The 21,365-nt window shown below is 37.7% G+C and overlaps 1 protein-coding gene across 1 annotated transcript in view; it reads left to right on the top strand.

Annotated features, from left to right (window-relative positions):
* COL24A1 (collagen type XXIV alpha 1 chain) overlaps nucleotides 1–21,365 on the top strand; it is a 122,456-nt gene that overhangs the window by 57,550 nt on the left and 43,541 nt on the right. Inside the window, exons 20-25 of the mRNA XM_066325158.1 lie at nucleotides 1,739–1,792; nucleotides 6,140–6,193; nucleotides 6,910–6,954; nucleotides 11,414–11,467; nucleotides 12,482–12,526; nucleotides 20,292–20,345. Coding sequence (XP_066181255.1) covers nucleotides 1,739–1,792; nucleotides 6,140–6,193; nucleotides 6,910–6,954; nucleotides 11,414–11,467; nucleotides 12,482–12,526; nucleotides 20,292–20,345 — 306 coding nt within the window. The remainder of the gene's footprint in view (nucleotides 1–1,738; nucleotides 1,793–6,139; nucleotides 6,194–6,909; nucleotides 6,955–11,413; nucleotides 11,468–12,481; nucleotides 12,527–20,291; nucleotides 20,346–21,365) is intronic.

Here is a 21,365-nt window from a genome sequence, read left to right as displayed (position 1 = left end):
CTTTAATAAAGCATTGGAATCTTTATAAATTAACCTTTTTCTCGGCAGAATGTTTTCTGGAATGATTATTGCCAAGAGGAAGTTGTCTGTGTCAGCATTTTGCACTTGTTCACACCTTAGAAACGTAAAAATTTACAGATCTATGAAACAACTCACCCCTTGGTAACTATTTAAGATCTATAAAGAGATACATTTAAAATTAAGGAAGGACAAGCTAAAAAATTCCAAGGAGTTGACATAGCTCTTCAATGTATTTCAGTAGATAGTGGTGGCCAGGACTTAAAAAAATACACCTCGGGTTTTGAGCTGTATAGAAATCAAGGGTGATGCAAGTGAGTGTTTTAGGTATGAGTCTCAGGGCCTTGGTCACATGTAAATAATATACTCTGTGCCACCTAGAGGCATGTTGGAATTGTTGCACAGCTCTGCTTGTAATTGCTGATTTATGGCAAAAGAAAGGGAAACCACTGTGATGTATTGTGAAATATTGGGTGTCAGAGCTGTAGCCCATATTCTGAAAACGCAGTCCATTTTTACTCTTTAGTGGTTTTCTTTTAGACTCATTAGCATCCAAGTGCTAAACCTGATTTGAAAAACATTGCTCTATGTATGTGCTTTTTGTTTTCATTATTGGGAAAAGTATGCATACATTTTAATCTGTAATGATTTTCTCTTAATGAAGAAGGAAACTTACTTTTCCTGGAGTTAGACCATGCATTTGCTTAGATGTAGTAAGAAACCTTGTCCTCAGAAGAAGTGGCAGTCTTGCTGTTTTCAAATGGTCAAAATTTAATGAAATGTGAAAGTTTATTAAAAATGCAAAATCAAATGCTATCTTAGCAGGGGACTGAATGAGCAGTGTGCTAATTAAAAGGTCAATTACCAACGCTTTTTTTTATTGTGCAAACGTAAGGATCATGTATCCCCTCTGGATATACATGAAATTTAACTCGCTACTGTATTAGATAAAGGATAGCTGCACCTTTTCGTTTTTGTTAAAATATACTCATTTCCTCTAAAGAAATCTACCTGTAGCTGAATTCCTCTGATGCAGGGGCCTCCTCAGGGTGTCCCAACTCAATGCCTATTGGCCAGGTGATTCATAGTGATCGTTTTAGTTGATTCCTTTTCTGTGCATATTTACTTTTTCTTTACTATCAGCTTGACCTACACTAGAGTCTATTTCACAAAGACCTGTCCTGAATAAAGCTCCATGATGGTGACCTTCAGTTGCTGCCAGCCAGCCCTAGATTATCACCTGCTGGTTTGGAGGCAAAAGGCTTTTCTTACCTTTTTCTTAATCTTGCAGTGATCTCGTCCTTAACATGTGGCCATGGATTAAATGGCTTTAGCTGCTCTCTAAATTTATGAAAAAAGTAGTTGAATTCGTAAGTGCAGAACCTGGTGCTGGCTGCTTTGTGGTGATTTTTTGCACCTCCAAACCAGTCCAATGGTTTAATTTCAAACATTGCTTAGCAGACAAAAAAGTCTTATCCTAAGAGAAATTAAATCCATGATGACATCTGCTAAATTGAGTTTAATGAAAGCTGCCTAAAATCTGTCACTCATCCAAGTCCTTTCAAGGAAACATAATGGATTTTGACATTTTTTGGGATGGTAGAACAAATTTATTTCTTATTTCTATGACTCAGGTTTATTAAATGAATGAACAGAATCAAAACAAGTACATTGAGAATGTTCCTACTCTGCAAATCATTTGTCTGTATGATTTCTTTAGGGTTTTCCAGGAGATATTGGTGTACCTGGATTAAATGGCCCTGAAGGTCCTAAGGTAAGATTGAATGAAAACCTGTTAGAAATAACAGTAAATAGCCTTAATCTCTGAGGAAAAGGCTCTGAGATGGACACTGGCATTGTGAGAAGATAATCTTACTGTCAGAATGCAGGTACTTTGCCTCAGGTATTTATATGAGGAAGTTACTTGAATGTTTAATTTTGTCCATGCAGTTCTGAGAGTAATTACTCTGTCAGGTGATAGCATGAAATGGCAAAATAAGTGTGAGAAAATGCTATGTAGCTAGAAAGTAGCATATGTTTCACCTGTATTTAAATAAAATGCATGCCAAATGTATGCAGATCTTTGTACTAGTCAGTTTCCACTTCTACTAAAAATTGTTTTTAACATTTTTAAAAAGAAATGGTAGTTGAGGATATGGAAAAATGTGTAAAATTCACATGCCTGATTATATTATGGATAAAATAATAGATATGGCAATAAAGAATAAAATTTATCAACAAAGCTGTGCTAAAATAATTTAACTTCTGTTCTTCAGTAGACTAAGATTTCCGACCAAATTTAGACAATAATTCATGGATAGAATTCAATGGATAGAGTTGACAATGAAGCTTTGAATAAAAGCAGATATAGGAAATTTTTGTTGAATTGGAAATGGCAGAAACTAATACAGAAAGTGCAGGTGGCTCAGAAATTAACCCAGAGGAAAATGATTGAATAATATCTAAAGATTAACTACTTGTTGAAAGGCAAGGACCAATGAATTTTCTCACTCATCAACCTTGGGACTATTCTTATATTTTCTGTGGTAAATAGGCACAAGTATGGCAGAATGAATTTTGTGTATGAAACAAAGTTAAGCATCTTTAGACTATCTAAAATAATTGCACTTTTTGCTATAACTGTTTGAATAATTTTCATTTATTTCAGATTGATTTGTGCAAGGAGTAAAACAATAAATCCTATTGTAAACTTAGACCAAAGACATTGCCAGATCTCTCTGAAATAAAAGCACAATAATGCAATTAGAAATGAAGTGAAATTGTAGAACACAGGCAAGATGTCTCATTAATTCCACTGCACAAAGCATGAGAAGACTTTATCTCTGTAGTACATTATGGGCATTTCTATTCCAGAAGGACTTGATCAAATGAGACTAGAGGCAGAAGTAATACTTGAATGGCTTTATTCTGAGAGCCAGTTTGTTTATTAGACCAGAATGAAGACCTTTTCTGACCTTTAAGTAAACCACAGGGCAAAAACTGGTGAGGCAAAAGAGCTGTGCAAGACCAACAATACCATTTGTCCAAGAACAAATCATACAGGTTGTCTATAAAAATACAGACATGAAAGTTACAATATTTTCTATCAACAGAATTGTAAAATTCTGTAGCAGACTACTCAAGAAAACATAGGATGAGGAGCAGTAAATAGTTTAAAGATATGGTCTTATTTGTACCCAGAAGATTGTAACAATAGCTCCATGCCAAAAGTGATCATTCTTATGATCACTTATGAAACCTCTCATATAATCCAGTTACTGAAGCCATAGCAAATATTTTCTGTATCTCTTCTCTTTCAACCATGTCAAGAGCCTTTTACCAAAATAGACATGAATTGACTAGGAAGGCTGAGAGCTAGTTATCTGATGGGGCAAATTGAGGAGAAGTTAAAATGTGTCTCTAGAGGGTGTTCACCTTCAATTCTGATTTATTGCTTTGCTGACTTGTTTATATGCATGTGTACATAATGGTAGCAGCCCTGTATGAATGAGTTTGTCCAACCACTGCAGTGGCAGTCGTTCTTGTGTTTCTGAGTTACCTGGGTGTTTACAAAAAAACCTCTGTGGTGATGAAAGACTGTGTCTAGGCTCTAGGGAAAATATCAGAAGAGAAATACAGCAGTTCTTGAACTGCAGTTGAGATTTGTCCAAGGTTATACATGAATGACGTAACAGATCTAATCCCTGCTGCTCAGTTTCTTCAGTGAGATCGTATTCTTGCCCATTATATCCAAGGAGTTTTTGTTAGAATTCTTTTGATGTTTAATACATATGTTACTGATTGGTTGCCCTTTCACAGATTCCAGAGGAAAAAATTACTAAGAAGTGGACTGCAAAGTTTGAGACTCCATGTTCCTTTGATACAGAAATTACACAGCTGAACCAGATTTGGTGCTCTCCAGCACATTTGGTATTAGAGACAAAAAGCTTAGATAGCTTGCCCTAGTCAGGGAGAACTGATGGCTTACATTTAAAAGGAGGATTTCCAAACTGGAAAAACTCTCATACTGCTCCCAGTACTGAGGGAAAAGATCTGCATAACTTTGGAAATGTTTGGCTTTTGGGATTCCCAGCTGCCTTGGGTTGACTGCAGTTCTAAAATTTTCCTCCAGCTTTTATGTTTAGAAAACTGTTCTCACTATGCTACTATTTCCCTCATGTTTTTGTTGATGCTTCCTCAGAAGCAATACCCACTTTGAAAGCCAAGAAAGCAGGGTAGGCTTTATTTTTTAGCAGTTGATGTGGGATAAATTCAACTTCTTGGAAGTTTAAGCTCTATTGAGTATGATCAGCTGTCTCTAAATGCCAGTAGAAATTCCAGATGGTAAAATTTCCCCAAATTAGTGAAATAATCAGCAAATCTGATCTCTCTAATTCATTGTTTAGAGGATTTATTATGTAATTTGGTCTACAGAACATTACTCAGCTTGGAAACAATATTTTAGAAGGTGTTTGATCTTGATCCACCACTTATTAAAAAAAAGAACAAAACACACATTTCTTAAAAAGGGAAAAAGAATGTTTTTAAGAAGTTCTGAAATAACTTTGTTGTTCCCTGTGTTATTCTTTGCAAGTATTTACGCCCACTAATCAAGAAAAGTAAGAGGAAAAGATGGTCAGAATATGCTGACTACCACTGTAGTTTTACCAGCAGTGTGTGTTGTACCACGGAAGAAGCTAAGAGCTTCCTTCCTCTGTTAACTTATGCTTGTTTTTATAACACGTTTTAATAAAGTGATTATTAGGAGTTTCACCTCTTATGGAAGAAATGGTCAACCAGGAAGTTAAATATGTGAAATACAGGATACCCCATTTGCTGACTCTCCTTTTTTTCCAGACACTTTGGCACATGTGTAATGACTACCTTAATTTTCTGTTTTTGCCTGAAACCCCAAGGAGGAGATGGAAATGTCATTTGGCATTAATATTCAGTTTACACTCTCTAACTTTTTTCTGGACCCAGTTAAAAGCACTGGAGGGGTGTGTACAGTAGCAGTGCTGCTGTCATTTCCACTGTGCAGTTATTTGCACTGAAATCCTTATCTCCTAACAGGCTTTGCTCTTAGAATAAAACAACAGTAATGCCAATGAGAAAATGCCATTATTAACCATATAAGAATATTATTTATGTAGTGCTGCTGAAAGCCCTGCCATCACTTCTGTGGTGGTGTATCAAGCAGCACTCCACCCCAGTCCTTCCCAGACTGATGGGCTCTTTGATGGCACTCACCTTGAGATGGCCTATTCCATTTTTCTCTTCCATTTTACTTTGCCTGCTGAGTAAACTGGACCAATGCCTGGACCAATGTCTAGACTTCAGCTTCATTAGTACACAGTTAATGAGGCTTACACTTTCCCACCATTGCTTTCTTCAGAGGATAATCATATCTCTCCTAAAGGGCAGTTTCTTTGTTCTTGTTGCTTTATCTGATATGTTAAGCTTAGTTTTCCCAGGACATTAATATGTTTATACTTTTTTTTTTTTTTGTACTATGCCAGGTCAAGTGCTTTTCCCAATTATCCCATTGTAATTGGGATGCCCGAGGTTTTTGATGCACTGCTAGCTGCAAAGTCTTTTTAACAAAGTTTTGAAAACGTTGGTATGAGCAATCATGAAAACTCCAAGCTGGCAGAGGTTAAGGTGCTTTATCTCTGGGTAGCTGGTTATAATCCTGATATAAGGGCTAAACTAAAGGCTGAAAGTCACAAGTAGTTTTGGACAAGCTAGTGGTCAAAACTCACTTTGTAGTTTCTTTCCATTGCAATGCTGTCAACACATGTTATTCTAAAGACTGCCCTAATACAAGATCTGCACATTGAGGATGCTTTAATCTTAATATGGTGGTGTGCTTTACCTCTTCAAAAAGAGAAAAATTGTTCTATCGTGTTCTTACATTTTGTTTTCTTCTCATGTAAGTTTTTATGATGCTTGGTTTTCTGCATCTTTGATGGTTTCTGTGGGAAATACTATGAACAGTGGTAAGAGATTAGGTCTGCTACCTCAGTTTTGGGTTTTAGTCTGGATTTGTAAGAGGAGAGAAACTACACCAACGTGGTTGTCAGTTGATGTAAGTCCTCACTGTGTTTGTTTGGATGTTTAGGGAGCTCTGGGTGACCGAGGGCTTCCAGGGCCACAGGGCCCCAAAGGAGTTGAGGTAAGATGAAAAAACTTATCCAATTAAGAGATTATGTTTCGAAGTTGTGAGGGGTTAAAAGGGTTAGACAACAATGGTTATGTGTGTATGGTGTTGCCACGCAGAATTTGAAGTTTCTTTTGCATTTTGGCAAGTTTTTTAGAAAGTTTTTAGCAGCTTTACAGGGCTGTGCATGCATTATGTGGTTTATTTTAATTTCAGTGGAATCTTAGGTAATTTATGTCCAAAGATGGATGTGGTTATTTTAGTTAAACTGGGGTGATAGGAGGGAAGGGGGTTAGCAGTATAGAAATAGAAAGCAGATACCAATTTAATTACAGTGTCCTAGATACTCGTAAGTAAGACCCTATTAACTGGAAGGGGAGAAAGGCAGTTCTTTTAGCTTTATCAAGTGTTCCTAATTCATCATCATAAAAATAAAAGCTTATATCTTGCATGCTAAAAATAAATAACATTAAAAATAATTTAGTTGGTGATTCTGAAGATAGACCTCTAGACTTCTAAGTAGCTAGATGATGGGCTTCTATGACAGATATCGAGTGAGTGAAAGCTAACAATGGCAAAATGGTCTGTTTCCAGGTGTTTATTCAGACTTGGACTCAGACAAACACATATGAAACTTAGGATGAATTAATAAATAGGAGCAGTTATCTGCAGACTTTCTTCTTTAAAACTAGACTTGTCATCAAGACTATTGAAGTGCTGATTTCTTTTAGGGAGAAGTTGGACCAGCTGGACCTATTGGAGGAGTCGGCCCAAGAGTAAGTATAAGTAATTTTGCTAGGGCAAGCTATTTTTCAGTAGAAGTACTAATTTGAAATGTAAGTTTACTGTGAGAAGTGATTGTGATAAAATGACACCTCCTGGATGAATGTGTGTTTTTCCTCAGAACATGCTCAAAGGAGAGCTGGGAGGGGACATGATTTTCCATTAGAAGGGATTGAAAGGAAATCACTGCTATAGTGCACAAAATATAGTGCTCCTCTGAGACAGATGAAACTGCCATGCACTTCCTAGGGACTGAACCAGCTGATATGTCAAAATATTTCAATTGGGGAAGAACCTACTCAGCTCACAGAGAGAATTATAAAGGATGTATGCTACAAGACATCTACCAGGAATCTGGCAGATAGTTACTGAAAAAAATAAAGCTGGAGTGTCACAATGATGTTTATGCTGACATGTTTTAAAGATGTTTAAAACTATCTTTTTTTTTTTGTTAGTTATAAAAATATACTATTGTCAATGAGTATTTCAGTGAACTTGAAGCTAATTTTTAGAAAGTTTCTATGCTAAAATGGATGCTAATGGATACTAGGGATTTACAGGAGCGGCTCTAAGTTTATATAATGAAATTTGACCTTCTGCCTTTACATGATTTAATTATGTGTGGTAATCATTGACTTGGCTTTCATTCTGGATGACTTCCTGTTTCTTGCATGGGTTTGCAAGTCTTTTCCACTGTTTTCTGCTTTTAGAGTGGATATATGCCTATGTCATTTTTCCTGTTCAGTAGCTAGTCAAAGCTGGCAATTTACTTTCTGTTAAAAGTTATATTGAAATATTTATTTGCCACATAGATTAGGTGTTAAGGCAAACAAACCCACACCAAAACCAAAAAGAAAGGCAAAAAACTCAAACACAAAACCCTCCCAAAAAAGTCTGTTTTTCAGCTGAAGAAAACATGCAACAAATTAAACAGAATTTCAAAATTCTCTGTAACTTAGTTCAATATCGAGTTTAATCTGTGTGAGCTTCTGCTGAGAGCTTCATGGAAATTTTTATTTGGCTGCATCATCCTTTGAGTCTCTTCCTTGGGCAGGGCTTCATGGCAACAACTCCCATGTTGTGCTGTGGCAATTGGAAAAGAAGATGCTGTAGTGGGTGACTCATTGGCAATGAGACACCTACCTTCACATCCTCCACGTCACCGGGCATGCACAGGCCACCATCAGCTGGTGTCAAAGTGACCCAAGAGGAAAAATTTTTGTGTAACCTAGCAAACTGAAATATTTTTAATCTATTTTGGGTCAATTTGACCTAAATTATTTAGGTTTTTATTTCTCTCAGTGGGAAATGTGCACACCATTGGCATGTCTTACGGCTCTCTGGTTTCTCTCTCACAACAAGTTGTTGAGAGCAGAGTATGTGCATCTGAAGTGAGCCCCAGGGTTGCTGTCTCTAGACATTTTTAGTAGTTTGCTGGCTAACATCCCCTCCTGAAATGAGAGACAGGGGAAAGGGGAATTTTGCTTGATGGGCAGCTCTGCCTGTTTTTCCCCCTTGTCCAGGGGCCCACAGGCTCTCGCCTGGATTCTATGGCTTCTCTTGACTCCAGCTGTTTCACAGCTCCAGGCCAACTTGTCTGTGCTGCTGCTCTGCACTCTGCTCCCATCTCTGCTTGTCCTTGGTGCCTCACTGCCACATGTAACACACACCGTGTGACTGTCAGTGCGAGAGTCACAGTCCTGACTTAAATCTCACACAGTGTAGAAGGACTGAGTCAATAAGGCGCTGAACATGTCTGATTTTTTTAAATTATGCTTCCTTGGCTGCAATTTGATGTTCACTTGATTTACATAACCTTTGCTTCCATTTTCCATGAAAGGAGTTCTAAAAAGTGCATGTTAAGAGAGTAAACACTATCACAATTGTGTTGCCACTGCACCAGTTAAATAGTCACAGGGGCAGAGGAGGTCCCTGAGAGGGACTTGAAGAAGTGGTCTGGCCATGCATGACCCCAAGGCACCATCAGCTGGCAGCTGTCTTTAGCTGACAGATGAGTTTAACTTGTGTTTTGCAGCCTTCAGGAGTGGGAATTCTTCATTCTATTCTCCCCATCAATCTGCCTCAGTTGTTTGCCTGTTTTCAAGACTTTTTTCTAATGTGTAGCTGTTCTTTCTGAAAGTCTTGCCTGGGTTTTTCTCACTACAACTTTGCCTCCTGCCCCACAGACTTTATTTGTGGGCACGGTTAAATAGGTTAGTCATCTTTTCAGTCACTCTTACCTTAATTTTCTGGGACTTGTCTGAAGTTGGTAAAGTATCCTTGTAGGTGATATATTGTAAACCTTTCATTGTTCTTATGAAACAGTAATGGAGCATGTTCTAGTGCTTCTGGAATCTTCATCTCTTTTACAATTTCGGGTCAAATTAGCCAATCCCTCGTTCAGGTTTAGGTATGTGGCAAGCTGGCATCCATAAAATGTCACCCTCATTTTTCTCCCTCCTCCCTCCCCTGCCCTTGTTTCTAACCTTTGCTTTAAAAATACATGCAAAGAGACTAAACCCCCTGGGACCCACCTAGCCAATGCTGCCGTCAAATAGATAATTTTCTGCTGGAACAGAAGTGAATATGAACCTGGCACAGAGTTCTCAGCCCCAGCTCAAAAAACAAATCCCATGTATCTAAAGCACTGAGACAAACTGAGGATGTTCCACTGCTTATTCAGATATATCTTAGTTCCAAAGACCTCAGACTGTTTAGAGTTTGGAAGAGGTTTGATCGAGTCTGATCACATCAATTTATGTTCATTCCTTCTTTTCCAAACCTTCCCACCCGTTCTATTCCAAATTCATATACTTTCATTCTCTTAAATTAATCCTACATTAAAAAAAAAAAAAAAAAAAAAAGCTGATTGTTTTTGGGGCTTGCTTATTTGTTCTGTGGAAATACAGAGTTGCCATACTAAAGATGTGACTGTTGTTAGTTCAGTTTCCCCTCCTACTTAACCTCTCTCTCAAAGGCTATCCAAATATTAACACGTGCAACTGTTAGTGTAGCTCAGCTCAGTCAATGAAAGCCTTGGGTGCTGCTTTTTTTTTTTTTTTTTTTTTTTTGGTACCTTCATTACTGAAGGAGAAAAATGCCTCTAAAAGAGTGGAGATCATTTTACAATTACCAGAAAGTAAAAAAGGAACTGTTTGCAAGCTGATTCCTTTGGATCTACACATGTTAAACAGAAGCTGGAAACGCATTGGAACGCATTGGATATAGTCATAAGATGAGCAGCTTCTCCGGAAAATGTGGACAATGTTCTCAAATCTGCCCCACATCCCAGTGCAGTATTTTCTGGAAGTGGTTTTCCTGTGGGCTGAAGACATGTGGGAAACTTAGAGGGACTTGAAACAGAGTTATAGTGAGATATTTCTATTAATATATACACACCTGTATGTGTGACCTGTATATACACTACCAGTTGTGGGGTGAAAGGAAGAGCAGTTGGTTGCTGTTTTCCTCAAGGGCAGAACTTTCAGTTATATTTTAGGAACAGACATTTCCGTTGGGATTACCCTGCCCTGGAAGAGAAATTTCTCAGGGTTTTGCAAGCAGAAAAGCAGACCATGCCTAGTTTTAACCTTCTGTCAGTGGCTTTTCATCCATGTGTAAATGCATTGTATTTCTGTAAAAGCCAAATACATGTGTTTCAGATTGCTTTACCAGTTAAGTCCACTTGTTCCCTTTCTGATCCACTTCCATCTGTTCTATGTCCTTGCAGCTAGTATATAGCTGAGGAATGACAGCCAAGAAACCTTACCAAGCTATAACTCAGTCCAGTTCACATAAGACTTGAAATTATCAAGGTTGTTAATAGGGGCCACTAGTTTTCTTTTGATGAATTTCACTTAAAACATTTGTTATGTTACAGTCTTGCTAAATAAATAGATCTTAAGTTTCTTTGCAACAAAGTAGTTTAAACAGCATGGTAGTGATCTGCAGAAGCCAGTCACTGGGTCTTTGTTAGCCTTGTGGAAAGACATGACTTACTTTACCTGGTTCTCTCAGAACTATTCTTCATGGTCTTTATCCCTGCATTCCTGACTGTACATATTTTAGTCCATTGGCAAAACCAAAAATATGTTCCTAAAGTGCTTTTACCTTGTTGGAACTTGTTGGCAAATTGAAATTGCTCAGATAGCCTCCTGCTCTGATTGATGCTGCTGTATCTCTTCTGGCTAACACTGTTATTAATACAGTATCATAGCAACAAGATCTGTCAGCACCAAAATGCTAGTGGAGAGAAATGAGGCTCAAAATCATCAGTTTTCTGAAGAAAGAGGAGAGGGTGTGTTATACAGATTTCTATAATGCACTTGCTTAAAATTTTTGTATTAAATATTACTAAACTGTATATTTTGTGCATGTATTGATAAGTAGATAAGCTGGGATGAATTTTTTTAAAATAAAACATTTACAATATTTTATTCTAATCTTATTTAGGGAAAGCCAGGACAGAAAGGTTATGTAGGTGATCCTGGACCAGAAGGTTTAAAGGTAAGTGATGGTTTTATGTAGGAAATAGAATGACTTTTGAATAGAGTTATTACACAGCTATTTATAGTGACATACAGTGAAAGGATATGAGCACACTGTTCCAAAGAATGTCATGCATATCATACTGATGTTCTGCTTTCTTGCAAGATCCCTTTTGGAAAAGGAGAAAATGTGCAACTCTAGGAGACGGGATGTGTGAGCAAAGACTACGCCTGCTAAAATGAGATTGAACAGCCTGGGAATGTGAGGGTGCCTGGACTGGAGGCAACAAGTGACTCAGGGTAGTTCCACACTGGCGGATTTGGAAGTTGAATGGGGATGAGAAGAAATGCTGCAAGCTCAAAGAGGAGCTTGTGGCGCAGAATTTGCTGTGCTGACCTGCAAACTGTGTAAACAGTATGCAAATAACTGTTCATTGGTTATTAGATAACTGAGATTATAGTCACAGCCAGATAATCAATAGTGCTTATACACCCAGCTCCCACCCATGAAATACAGCGAAATGTTCCAGTGATGTAACGTTTTATTTTGGAGAACAGAATTAATTGATACTACTTGACAGTTTCAAGATTTTGGGGGAAGGGAGAGAAGTTTGTTAAAATGTCATTCAAATGCCAATTTTCCTAATGTTTCATATCAATAACGTGCACAGGCAACTTTATCTTTGAAGCAGTAGTGAAATGGTAAAGGGTAATTGCTGAAAGAAGATTTAATACTATAAAATTAATCTTTTTGAAATTATTTGCTGACCTAATGTGTTTTTTGGGCAGTTAAATAATAGTTTTTATTTTTGCACACAAATCCTGAATACCTTAGGGCATCATTTTACGAAATCAAAATTAGCCACTGACAAAAATTGTTTTGATTACTTAATTTTAGCTTTTAAAGTTTTAATTGGCAGATGTAATTTAGGAAATAAAGACACTCTGTAGGAAAACAGAGGACTTTAATATACACATATGAAAGAAATTACTTTTCTAGTGAACTGCATCATCTGTTTTCTACATTTAACAGGGAGAACAAGGAGACCAAGGAAACCTTGGAAAAACTGGTGAAGCAGTAAGCTTGAATTCTCTTTCTGGTTCAATTTTTAATGCTGCTTTATTTGAGAGCAAATGAATACTTTGTTCACAGACATTGTCTGATGAAGCTGATGCCTGTATTCAAAGCTGTAGTATATCAGTTATACCTTTGTAGTCTTTAGGATTTATACTGTTTAAAGAAATTTCCCATTTTAAGCATTTTCCAAAATTAATTCTGCTTTTCTCCCAAGACGTTGTGTGAATATTGGAAGTAGTTGTAGGGGTTTTCCAAGGCATGGCCATGTAAGTGAACAAACGATGCTTTACCAGTTAAATCATTTAGAGGCTACATTTAACCTGAGATGCATTTTGCAGGCTTGTTCTGTCTACACTCCATAAAATCACAGAGCTCAAGGTGATCTTGTGGTGACATGCAGTCCACCCTCTTCTGCCTAGGCAGGATCTGTTATCTTTACATAATTTCTGACAGACATTTGTCTAACCAGTTATTAAAAGCTCCAAGACCAGGACTTCTTTATTTTTTACAAAGTTCTTCCAGTTGTGTAACCTGATTCCTTTCTGCTGGAAACAGCATTTTACATGTGGTGGTTGTTATTCTGTGCCTCTTTCATTCTTTCTTTCCAGGCTTAACAGTCCCAATTCAATTAGCCTGTCATGTTTTTGAGATAAATTAAGTCACATTCTAACTCTCCCGTAGCCTGTTTCCAATTCAGCCAAACATCTATGACTCCAGCCTACTGCCCAAACTGCCAAGAATACTGAGAGAAAGGAAACATTGCTTCTTGTAAGCCTACTTCTTGCACAGATGTGCTCATTTTTACAGTAGTGTGTTGTTATTCAGTTTGAGATCCAGTCTCCTATCCTTAATTTTATTTAAGGCCTTATTTCTCGCAGTTCTTCCACTGTAGGTGCTTTTTTAGTTGATTATTGTTACTGAAACATGCCACTTTGCAATTCTCTCTAGTTAATTTCATCCCCTGCTCTTTTGTATTTTTAACTTTTGTCTGGGATTTATGAGTTGCTGTGGATTGTAGAATGTCTTCTAATTATGCACATGATCTAATCAGATGAGCTTCGTAGGGCCTTGATCTATTGTTACCTTTGCATTATCTGGCAGCAGAGGGCCAGTGCCACTACACGATCTTAGAGGGATTATATATATATATATATATATTATATATATATATATACTATATATATATTGTATGTATATATATATTATGTTGTTGTCATGAGGCCAGTAGTGAAACACCAAGAGGAGACACAAGCACACTCACTCTTAGACCTTTCAAAAGCCCTTTCCTTCACCTTATTCACACTGCAACCCTGTAACAGTTAAGCTTTTCCAAAAAGAATTGGAAAGTACTAACAGCAAGAAGACGGTTTTTCTCATATGCATAAAATACTTTTCCAGATGTGAGTCTTGATGCAAAATATCACTTCTGTATGCTTTGGATGTAGATTTTGCTTCCAACTTCTCAACGGCTATTGAGATAATAATTAAAAATAATTTCTCTTTCTCTTTGGGTGCACGTATAGAGTATGGGTTCTTAATTCATAGGTAATCCACTCCCTGCTCTTCAGTATTGGCTCTGGTGCCATGAGGACTTCTCTGGAATCAAACACGCCACACACAAAACAAACCAACCAAAAGCTTGAAAAACCAAGTACAAGAGCAAAGTACAAGTGCCACCAACTGCTGGGACAGATTTTGAGATGGGGTCAAAAAGAGATATGGAGTAAGGCTTTGTGGAGTTTGTGTGCTACCAGGTGCTTGGTCACATTAAATACAAAGAGGAGCTGTACAAATAGGAGTAAAAAATGTCCAAGTTGATTTAATAGTAAAGACAAAGGGGAAAGAAATTGCTAAAAAGTTGATAATAAGCCCAGTGTCTAAAAAATTCTGCATATTTGGTTTCTCTCTTCTGCACCATGATCTCACCAGGTTCCCTTTTCGGCTTGTCTGTGGTTTTCGGTTTACTCATTATCTCTATAGACAGACTTCTTCAAATAACAGGATATAACACATATTTTTAATTTCATGGTCAAAATATATTTTACTGCTTTTTTAACAATGGGGAATCCATCACAGCATTCCAGTTTTCCAAATGATAACTAGTGCGTTTCCTGAATAAGCTGTCCAAGGAAGTGATTTTTGCAATAATAAATCCTGTAATGCTGAATTCATAGCAAATTACACCATGACCACGTGTGCCTGTCTGTTATTATTACCCAAGGGTTGTACCAATATTTTACCTCTGTTTCTTTCAATTTGCTTGCTTCCCCTCAAATCTTTCATGTCCCATCATTCACTAAAATGTCTGCCCACTGGTGTTGAGATGCCAGAATAGTTATTCGTTTTCTGTAGCAGCTTTCCCAGGTCCTGCTTAATACCTGCTTAGGAAAGTACAGATGGCAACTCTGTACAAACAAGGAAATTTCAAGAGCAAGAGATTGGACTATAACACTTGGGTTTTCAGCCTAGTAAGGTGGAATATGTGCTGAATACAGCTCTGTCAATAGGCTAGAATCCATAATAGCCAACATTTCTTAGGTCACATGAAGCTGCTGATTCTTAGTGCATATTTCTGCCAAAATATTCTGTATGCTTGTCTACTGTGGAAACAAGGTCGACTAATTTATAAAATGTTTGCTATGCTTTTAAGTTAAATGCACACATTAAGGGTAGATCAGGAATGTGCTGTCAGACTTCAGACACTATTCCTTAACTAAGTCTTACAACAAAAACTGGTTTTCTGGCTACAGCGTATGTTGTGTTTGTTTAAAGAGAAAAGGAACAGGTTCAGGTGGGGCTGCTTGTTCAGCAGAGCCCTGAGCTGTGGTAGAATCCAGCAGCTGTTCCTTGCTGCAGGATATTTGGTTAACTGGAGGACCTTCAGGTCCCATTGAAGAGGGATTTGTTAAGATGGTGAGAAGCAAGGGAACAGCAGACAGAGCAAATGTACACTGCTGATGGGACAAAATCGTTTGGAAGCCATGCCAAAAGAAACAACCCCTTCAGCTACTGAGAAAATTCCCCTTACATATTGGGGGAGGAAAATCTGAATTTGCTGAAATGTGCAACTGGATTTTTTTGTGCTTAGGTAAGATGCTGGTCAGTGATGAAAAGCAAATATTTGAAACTAACTTCAAGGTCTCATACAAATTATGTTTGTTAAGTGTCAGGGATGATTTAAGAAAGTGCTTATTGAATTATTCAGAACTCATCTCAACTTAAAACAGTTGTTTTCCAGATTGTTTTAGTGTTTGATAATGCTAGTGTTTACGCAGGCTGCACCACTCTGAATGACTAAGTGCAAGTTAATTCCTATTTTTCCTTGTCACTTCTGTTAAAGAAATTCAGCCTGTACACTTCTGGATTAGAAATCCTTGATGTTTATACACGCATTGAAACAGAATACAAGGGTAGAAACTGTCAGCTGTAGTATGTGCAAATGGTGTCAAAAGGCAGAGTTCATGAATACAAATCCTGGAAAAATAATCTTCAGAAATTACATGTCAGCAAATTGTTCTGGTTGCACATAGTTTTTGAAACAACAGTAGGAAACCAAGCTGAAATAAAAAGTGCTTTGCCATGAAAAAATAGCCTTACAATGAAGCAAAGGAAACCTGTGATGTTCAGGCTGTCAATGGCAGCTCCAGAGCTGGCTGCAAATGGTCAGTCTGCAGAAGTCTCTGAATGGTGATAAAATACTGCAGTCAGGCCATTGCCTTGTACCTGAGTTCCTTTTGGGAAGAATAACCATAAAGCAATTACCACATCTTTCAGAGAAGTAAAAATTAACTGGATTAGGCACCAGGGATGCATAATTCAGGGAGAATGGAAACTGCAATTCCTTTTGCTTGAAGAAAAGATTAAGTGAACTTTAACTGATGTGTTCAGGATAACCAACAGAAGGAGATGTTTGAATTATCCTGAAAGATCTGGGCTTTAGGGGTATACAAAAGAGAATTTTAAACCATAGGCCAAAAGATAAGTCAATTGAGGAAAGCCTTTTTTTAAGTGGTGAATGCATGGGACATTGCCAAGGGCTTCCAAAGAAGGAACTACTTCAGCTGCTTTCAGAAAGCTGTTGGATAGAGATTACTGTAAGTTCTATGAAGGACTTAACAGTGAATGGTAATAAAGTACTTCTGCGTCTTATGTTGTGCGTACCCCACATGACCTGATATTCTATAGCTCCTGCTGAGAAGAGGGGAGAAAGAGGTGAGCTTATCAAGCTGTTGCTCATTTTTCTTGAAGGACTTTCTAGTGGTTCTCTTTATCATTTGGTTTCAGCTAGAGGAATAGCACCTGCACATGATATCTGCAGTTTAGCTTCCAAGGTTTTGTCAGTGATCACATCCTACCCCCACTTTGTCAGGCAGCTTCCCTTAAATGCAAGCATTCCTCTACAAGTGCTATCAAAAAGAATTACCCTACTTTACACTGGAAGCAAAATTTAATCCATTTATTTATTTCTTAAAACTGCTGTAGTTTATGGGATTGGTGCCAGTACAGTTCGCCATTCAAACATTTAGCAAGTTGAATTTTTGAGTCTTTTAAAGAATTGAGTGAAATATCAGCTGCAAGGTACAAATATTGTGCATCTCTACTCTTACTTACCTCTTCCACTGGCTGTAGCAAATCACAGATTTTCACTCAGATTATCACCTCTAGTTGATTACCAAGTAGCTTTTTCAACAGACAGAAAATTATTAGAAAAATACTATTGTGACAAGATAGTATTTTAAATTTATTATGTCATCTCATTAAATGAATGTTGAATAAAAAATATTTGAGAAGGCTGAACTGTAAAGGAAATAGCACTGGCTTGGAAACTTTTCAATTACCACCAAAGAAGACATTGAAGTACAACCTGGCAGGTAACTGCTCCCACGGGAATTTGGAACCAGCTTATGTTCATTTCTCACTACCAGGTTTTTCAATGGATTACACCATGCTTGGGTTTGCTTTAAGTGTACAATGTGTTTTCAATATTCAGCTACAGTCCACTTTCTAACACGGAGCATATGCCCTGGCAAGACGTTTTTGTCTTTCTCAGGCATGTGTTAGTTGTGAGATCTGGTCTCTGATTCATTTTCCACAAATGCTCCTGTCAAGAAGGTTTGTAAATGCTGTTATTATTGCTTTTTTTGTCACTGGAGGCTTTTACACAAGTCCTTGTAAATGAAAGTTGATGAATATTTTTTTTAATAAGTTGCTGATTTCTTTTTTTAATCACCTCTGGATTTTTGCTTCACATTTTGTTTTCGAATACACTCAGTTTTGTATTTGGAATGCACCACTGTTCCCCAGAGGATGAAGGGATGCTGGAAAACATTGATTCAACAGATCTGCTTTGGACTATATTCATTGTCTTACATAAGATGGAGAGTTGAAACCTCAGTCCAGTCTTGTAATAAAGACTGGTCTTTATAGTAGAAGCCAGTCCAAATCAGGGATTTAAGAGCCACTGATCTTACACGTAGTCTGTCAGGAATGATATAGAGAGGACATCATTTTATGGCTAATATGTTAACAGGACAAGATGTTTTTGCTCTCTATACTTTCTTTTCACTGAATGCAACTAATTGTTTGAAAATTCAAAATTGTATTCCTAAGTAATTTTTTTCCTCTATGCATACCAGCCCTAGAGTTTTCTCCATCTCTGTTTGGAACAGAGAGGTGCAAAGTGCATTTAGTTAACCTGTCATGAATTTTTTGCCCCTGAAGTCCCTGTTGCTTTTAGCAATTCACTGGCTTCATTTCTAGTCATGACTATTGTTTTGTTTTCCATAGCTATCCAATTCTAGTTATGCAGGTTTTCTTTTGCATCTTTTTTACCAACCTTCTTAGTGTTTTTGCTGTACATTTTCTTAACTGCTTTTGAGGAATCGCCAATCTATAGGAAACTACTTAATAGCCCCTGTTCTCTCTCTGGAGGATGCCATAGGCTGGCCCTAATGTGCTAGGGAATACAACAGCACATTTACAGTCACTGCTTCCTAATCATTCCTGCTCTTTCACCCCAGAGCAAGAAAGTCAGGAAGACAGTACTTCTGATTGAAAGAGAACTTGATCAGTATATTGACCTTGTATATTAAATGGTTCACTGCTGGGGTGAGGCACAGCTCCCCATCTTTCTAATCAGCATCTTCAGTCCTGTAACAGTGTGGCATTCAGTGTGAGATCAGGAGTGTCTCTCTGGAAAGAGAATACATCTGAGTATCACCTTGGCTCTAATTATCCTTCTGTTCTTTCTGGAATAAGAAAATCAAAGTCATTCATCTTTAGCATTTTGAAACTCTACCTCCACACCTCTTAGCTTGATAAGCACGAGTACAGGGTAATTCTTTGTGTCACAGATTTCTGCCTGCTACTGAGGCCTGCTCTTGGCTCTGAGTGGGAACTCTCAGAGTTCATCACAAAAGTCCCTCATTGCTGCCAGTGACGTCTGGGCCATTGCCTCAATGCCAATATCACCTGGACCCATCTTTGGCTGTTGCCAAAGCAAAAGACATCTCCACTTCTGACATATAATACACAAGTTCCCACACATAATGTATCAGTCCGGCAGGCACAGAGATGTCTGTTTGTCTCTTTAGTTCCTTCCATAAAGTAATTTGTGCCAATATCACCAGCCTCAAAGGCAGCTGTATCACTGGCTCATTGCAATATGTTTAAGCTGTGGATTTCCAGCATAGCTGGCAGTCCAAGAGAACAACTAATCATAAAATCTCTACTAACTTTGCACCTGTTCTGTTTAAGTACTTGAGGCTGAACTGTGTTCACATTGTACAGATTAATGCTGGATTTTTATTTTCTTAAAGTAATGCCTTTTTTTTAAATCACACTTCAATGGCAGTGTAGGGCTGTTAATGCTAGTTCCTTCCTACACACAGAGAGGTGGCCATGCCAATGTGTGATTCGACATAACTGACATTTTCTTTTTCCTTTCTGAAGCGTTACACACATTCTACAGTTGTGTATAACGTCACTACTGGAGCTTCCATGTTTCTGCCATGCTCCAAGAGCAGTCATGCAATTCTGCTCTGGTTCATTTAGTGCTTTTTCTTCAAGCTCAACATGTCATATTTTTCTCAGTTGGAACCTTGTGCTATAATTTCTTTTTGTTTTAAGTTTCATAATAAAGTAGGTATTGTAAGCACTGGGAGCAGTTTTTAAAAGTACTTCCTCCATCCATATGGTAGTACTTGTTTTATCTGGGGAAATTTGTGACAGAGCCTTAGGAGAGAATTATTTCATTTTTGAATGCCTGAAAGGCTCTGATTCTCTACTTCAAAGGCATTTGGGGCTATTACTCTTGAAGGGAAAATTCTGACAACACCTGATCCAATACAGTTTCTGTTTTGACTGCATTTTACTTTGTTCCAATGAATTTATTCCCTTTGAAATTTGTGGTGAGACTGAAACACTAGCAGAGCAATTATCATCTTTATTTGTATGTTTGTAAAGTTTTTTAGCAGTGCAAGATTGAGCTCAGTGTCAGATCTAAGTTGGTAGGGTAGTATTGTGGTGAATTAATGCAGTTTCCCTTCTGGCAGTAGCTATTTGCAGTTGGTTTGCTGAGATGCAGGGGTCCTTCTGCTCAAACTGAGGCAGGTTAACTTGTACAGCCCTCACTTTCCCACAGGTGCACTTAGACATGGGGTCCTCTGTGACGAAGCAAATGGGCCCTGCTCTGCTGCTGGAGAGCTGCTGACTATGAACTAGTACAGATATCATGCAAGTAAAAGTCTGCTTTCTTTTTATGCAGGGATCAGCTGGCTTACCTGGAGATGCTGGGCCATCTGGAAGCCTTGGTGAAAAGGTATAATCATGTATCTGACTACTCAGCAGCTTTGAAAACCATTGGAGTGATAAAGTACTGGTGAGAGATCATTTACTGACCATTGTCAGAGCTAATATATTCCTGTAGCATTTCAGAGCATGGGGATGTAATAACTGGTAATCCAATGTTCTTGTTTGAGGTATGTGTCTGATATCCTGACTTTACTTCACAGTTAATTAGAGTTGATGGATTCGATACCTTAATTACCATCCCTTTACTATACTTGCTATTGTTTCAGAGAAACTGGCATGAATTATACTGGTTTTTATACAGTACTAACTGGTTTTGTACTACTACATAATGAAGACAAAAGTAGAAAGGTAAAACTTGGCTGTGTACAGTAACTGAATAAAAAAACAGACTGAGTTTTGTCTACTGTGCAGCAACAGTTGTGTTTGTGAAAGTTTGGCAGACTCAGCATGACCAGAACAGTATAAATAACTTGTGTATTTGACATGGTTTTATTTAGGTGAAGTATTTCAAACTGGAAAACAGGAACCTATTACTGGACTGTATGTCAGCTTCAGTTATGACAAAAACATAACTGTTTGTCAGAATGATGCAGCACTATTTGTATTTCTTTCCTGCAGGGCTGAATTATTTCATGTAGACTGGTGTCTGCTATTTAGATATTTTATGAGAAAGTCTTAATCTGCTATTAGGAATTCCATTAAAATCTGATAATAATTTATATAATCAGTGAAAGGAAATACATCAGTGGAAAGCCCTGCTTTGTATTTAGACGAATCTCATATGGTTTTAGTCATAATATCATCATAGAATTTCGTGTCAAAAGATTCTTGTTCTTCATAATTACCACTTGGCCCAACAAAGATTATTTTGTCATGCAGCTGCTAGTTTAGCTAAGAGGGAAAAGGCAGTAAAAGACTAATTAATTTATCATCAGCAAATGGAAGGAAGCTTCTTCATGGTGCAGTAATTGTCACTACTATGCTGTTTCTGTAGAATTTATTGTCTTCCTCTCTTATGGATTAAGTA

The sequence above is a fragment of the Sylvia atricapilla genome, chromosome 9, assembly GCF_009819655.1.
Source record: "Sylvia atricapilla isolate bSylAtr1 chromosome 9, bSylAtr1.pri, whole genome shotgun sequence".
NCBI lineage: Eukaryota > Metazoa > Chordata > Aves > Passeriformes > Sylviidae > Sylvia > Sylvia atricapilla.
This window is presented reverse-complemented; position numbering and strand designations above follow the sequence as displayed.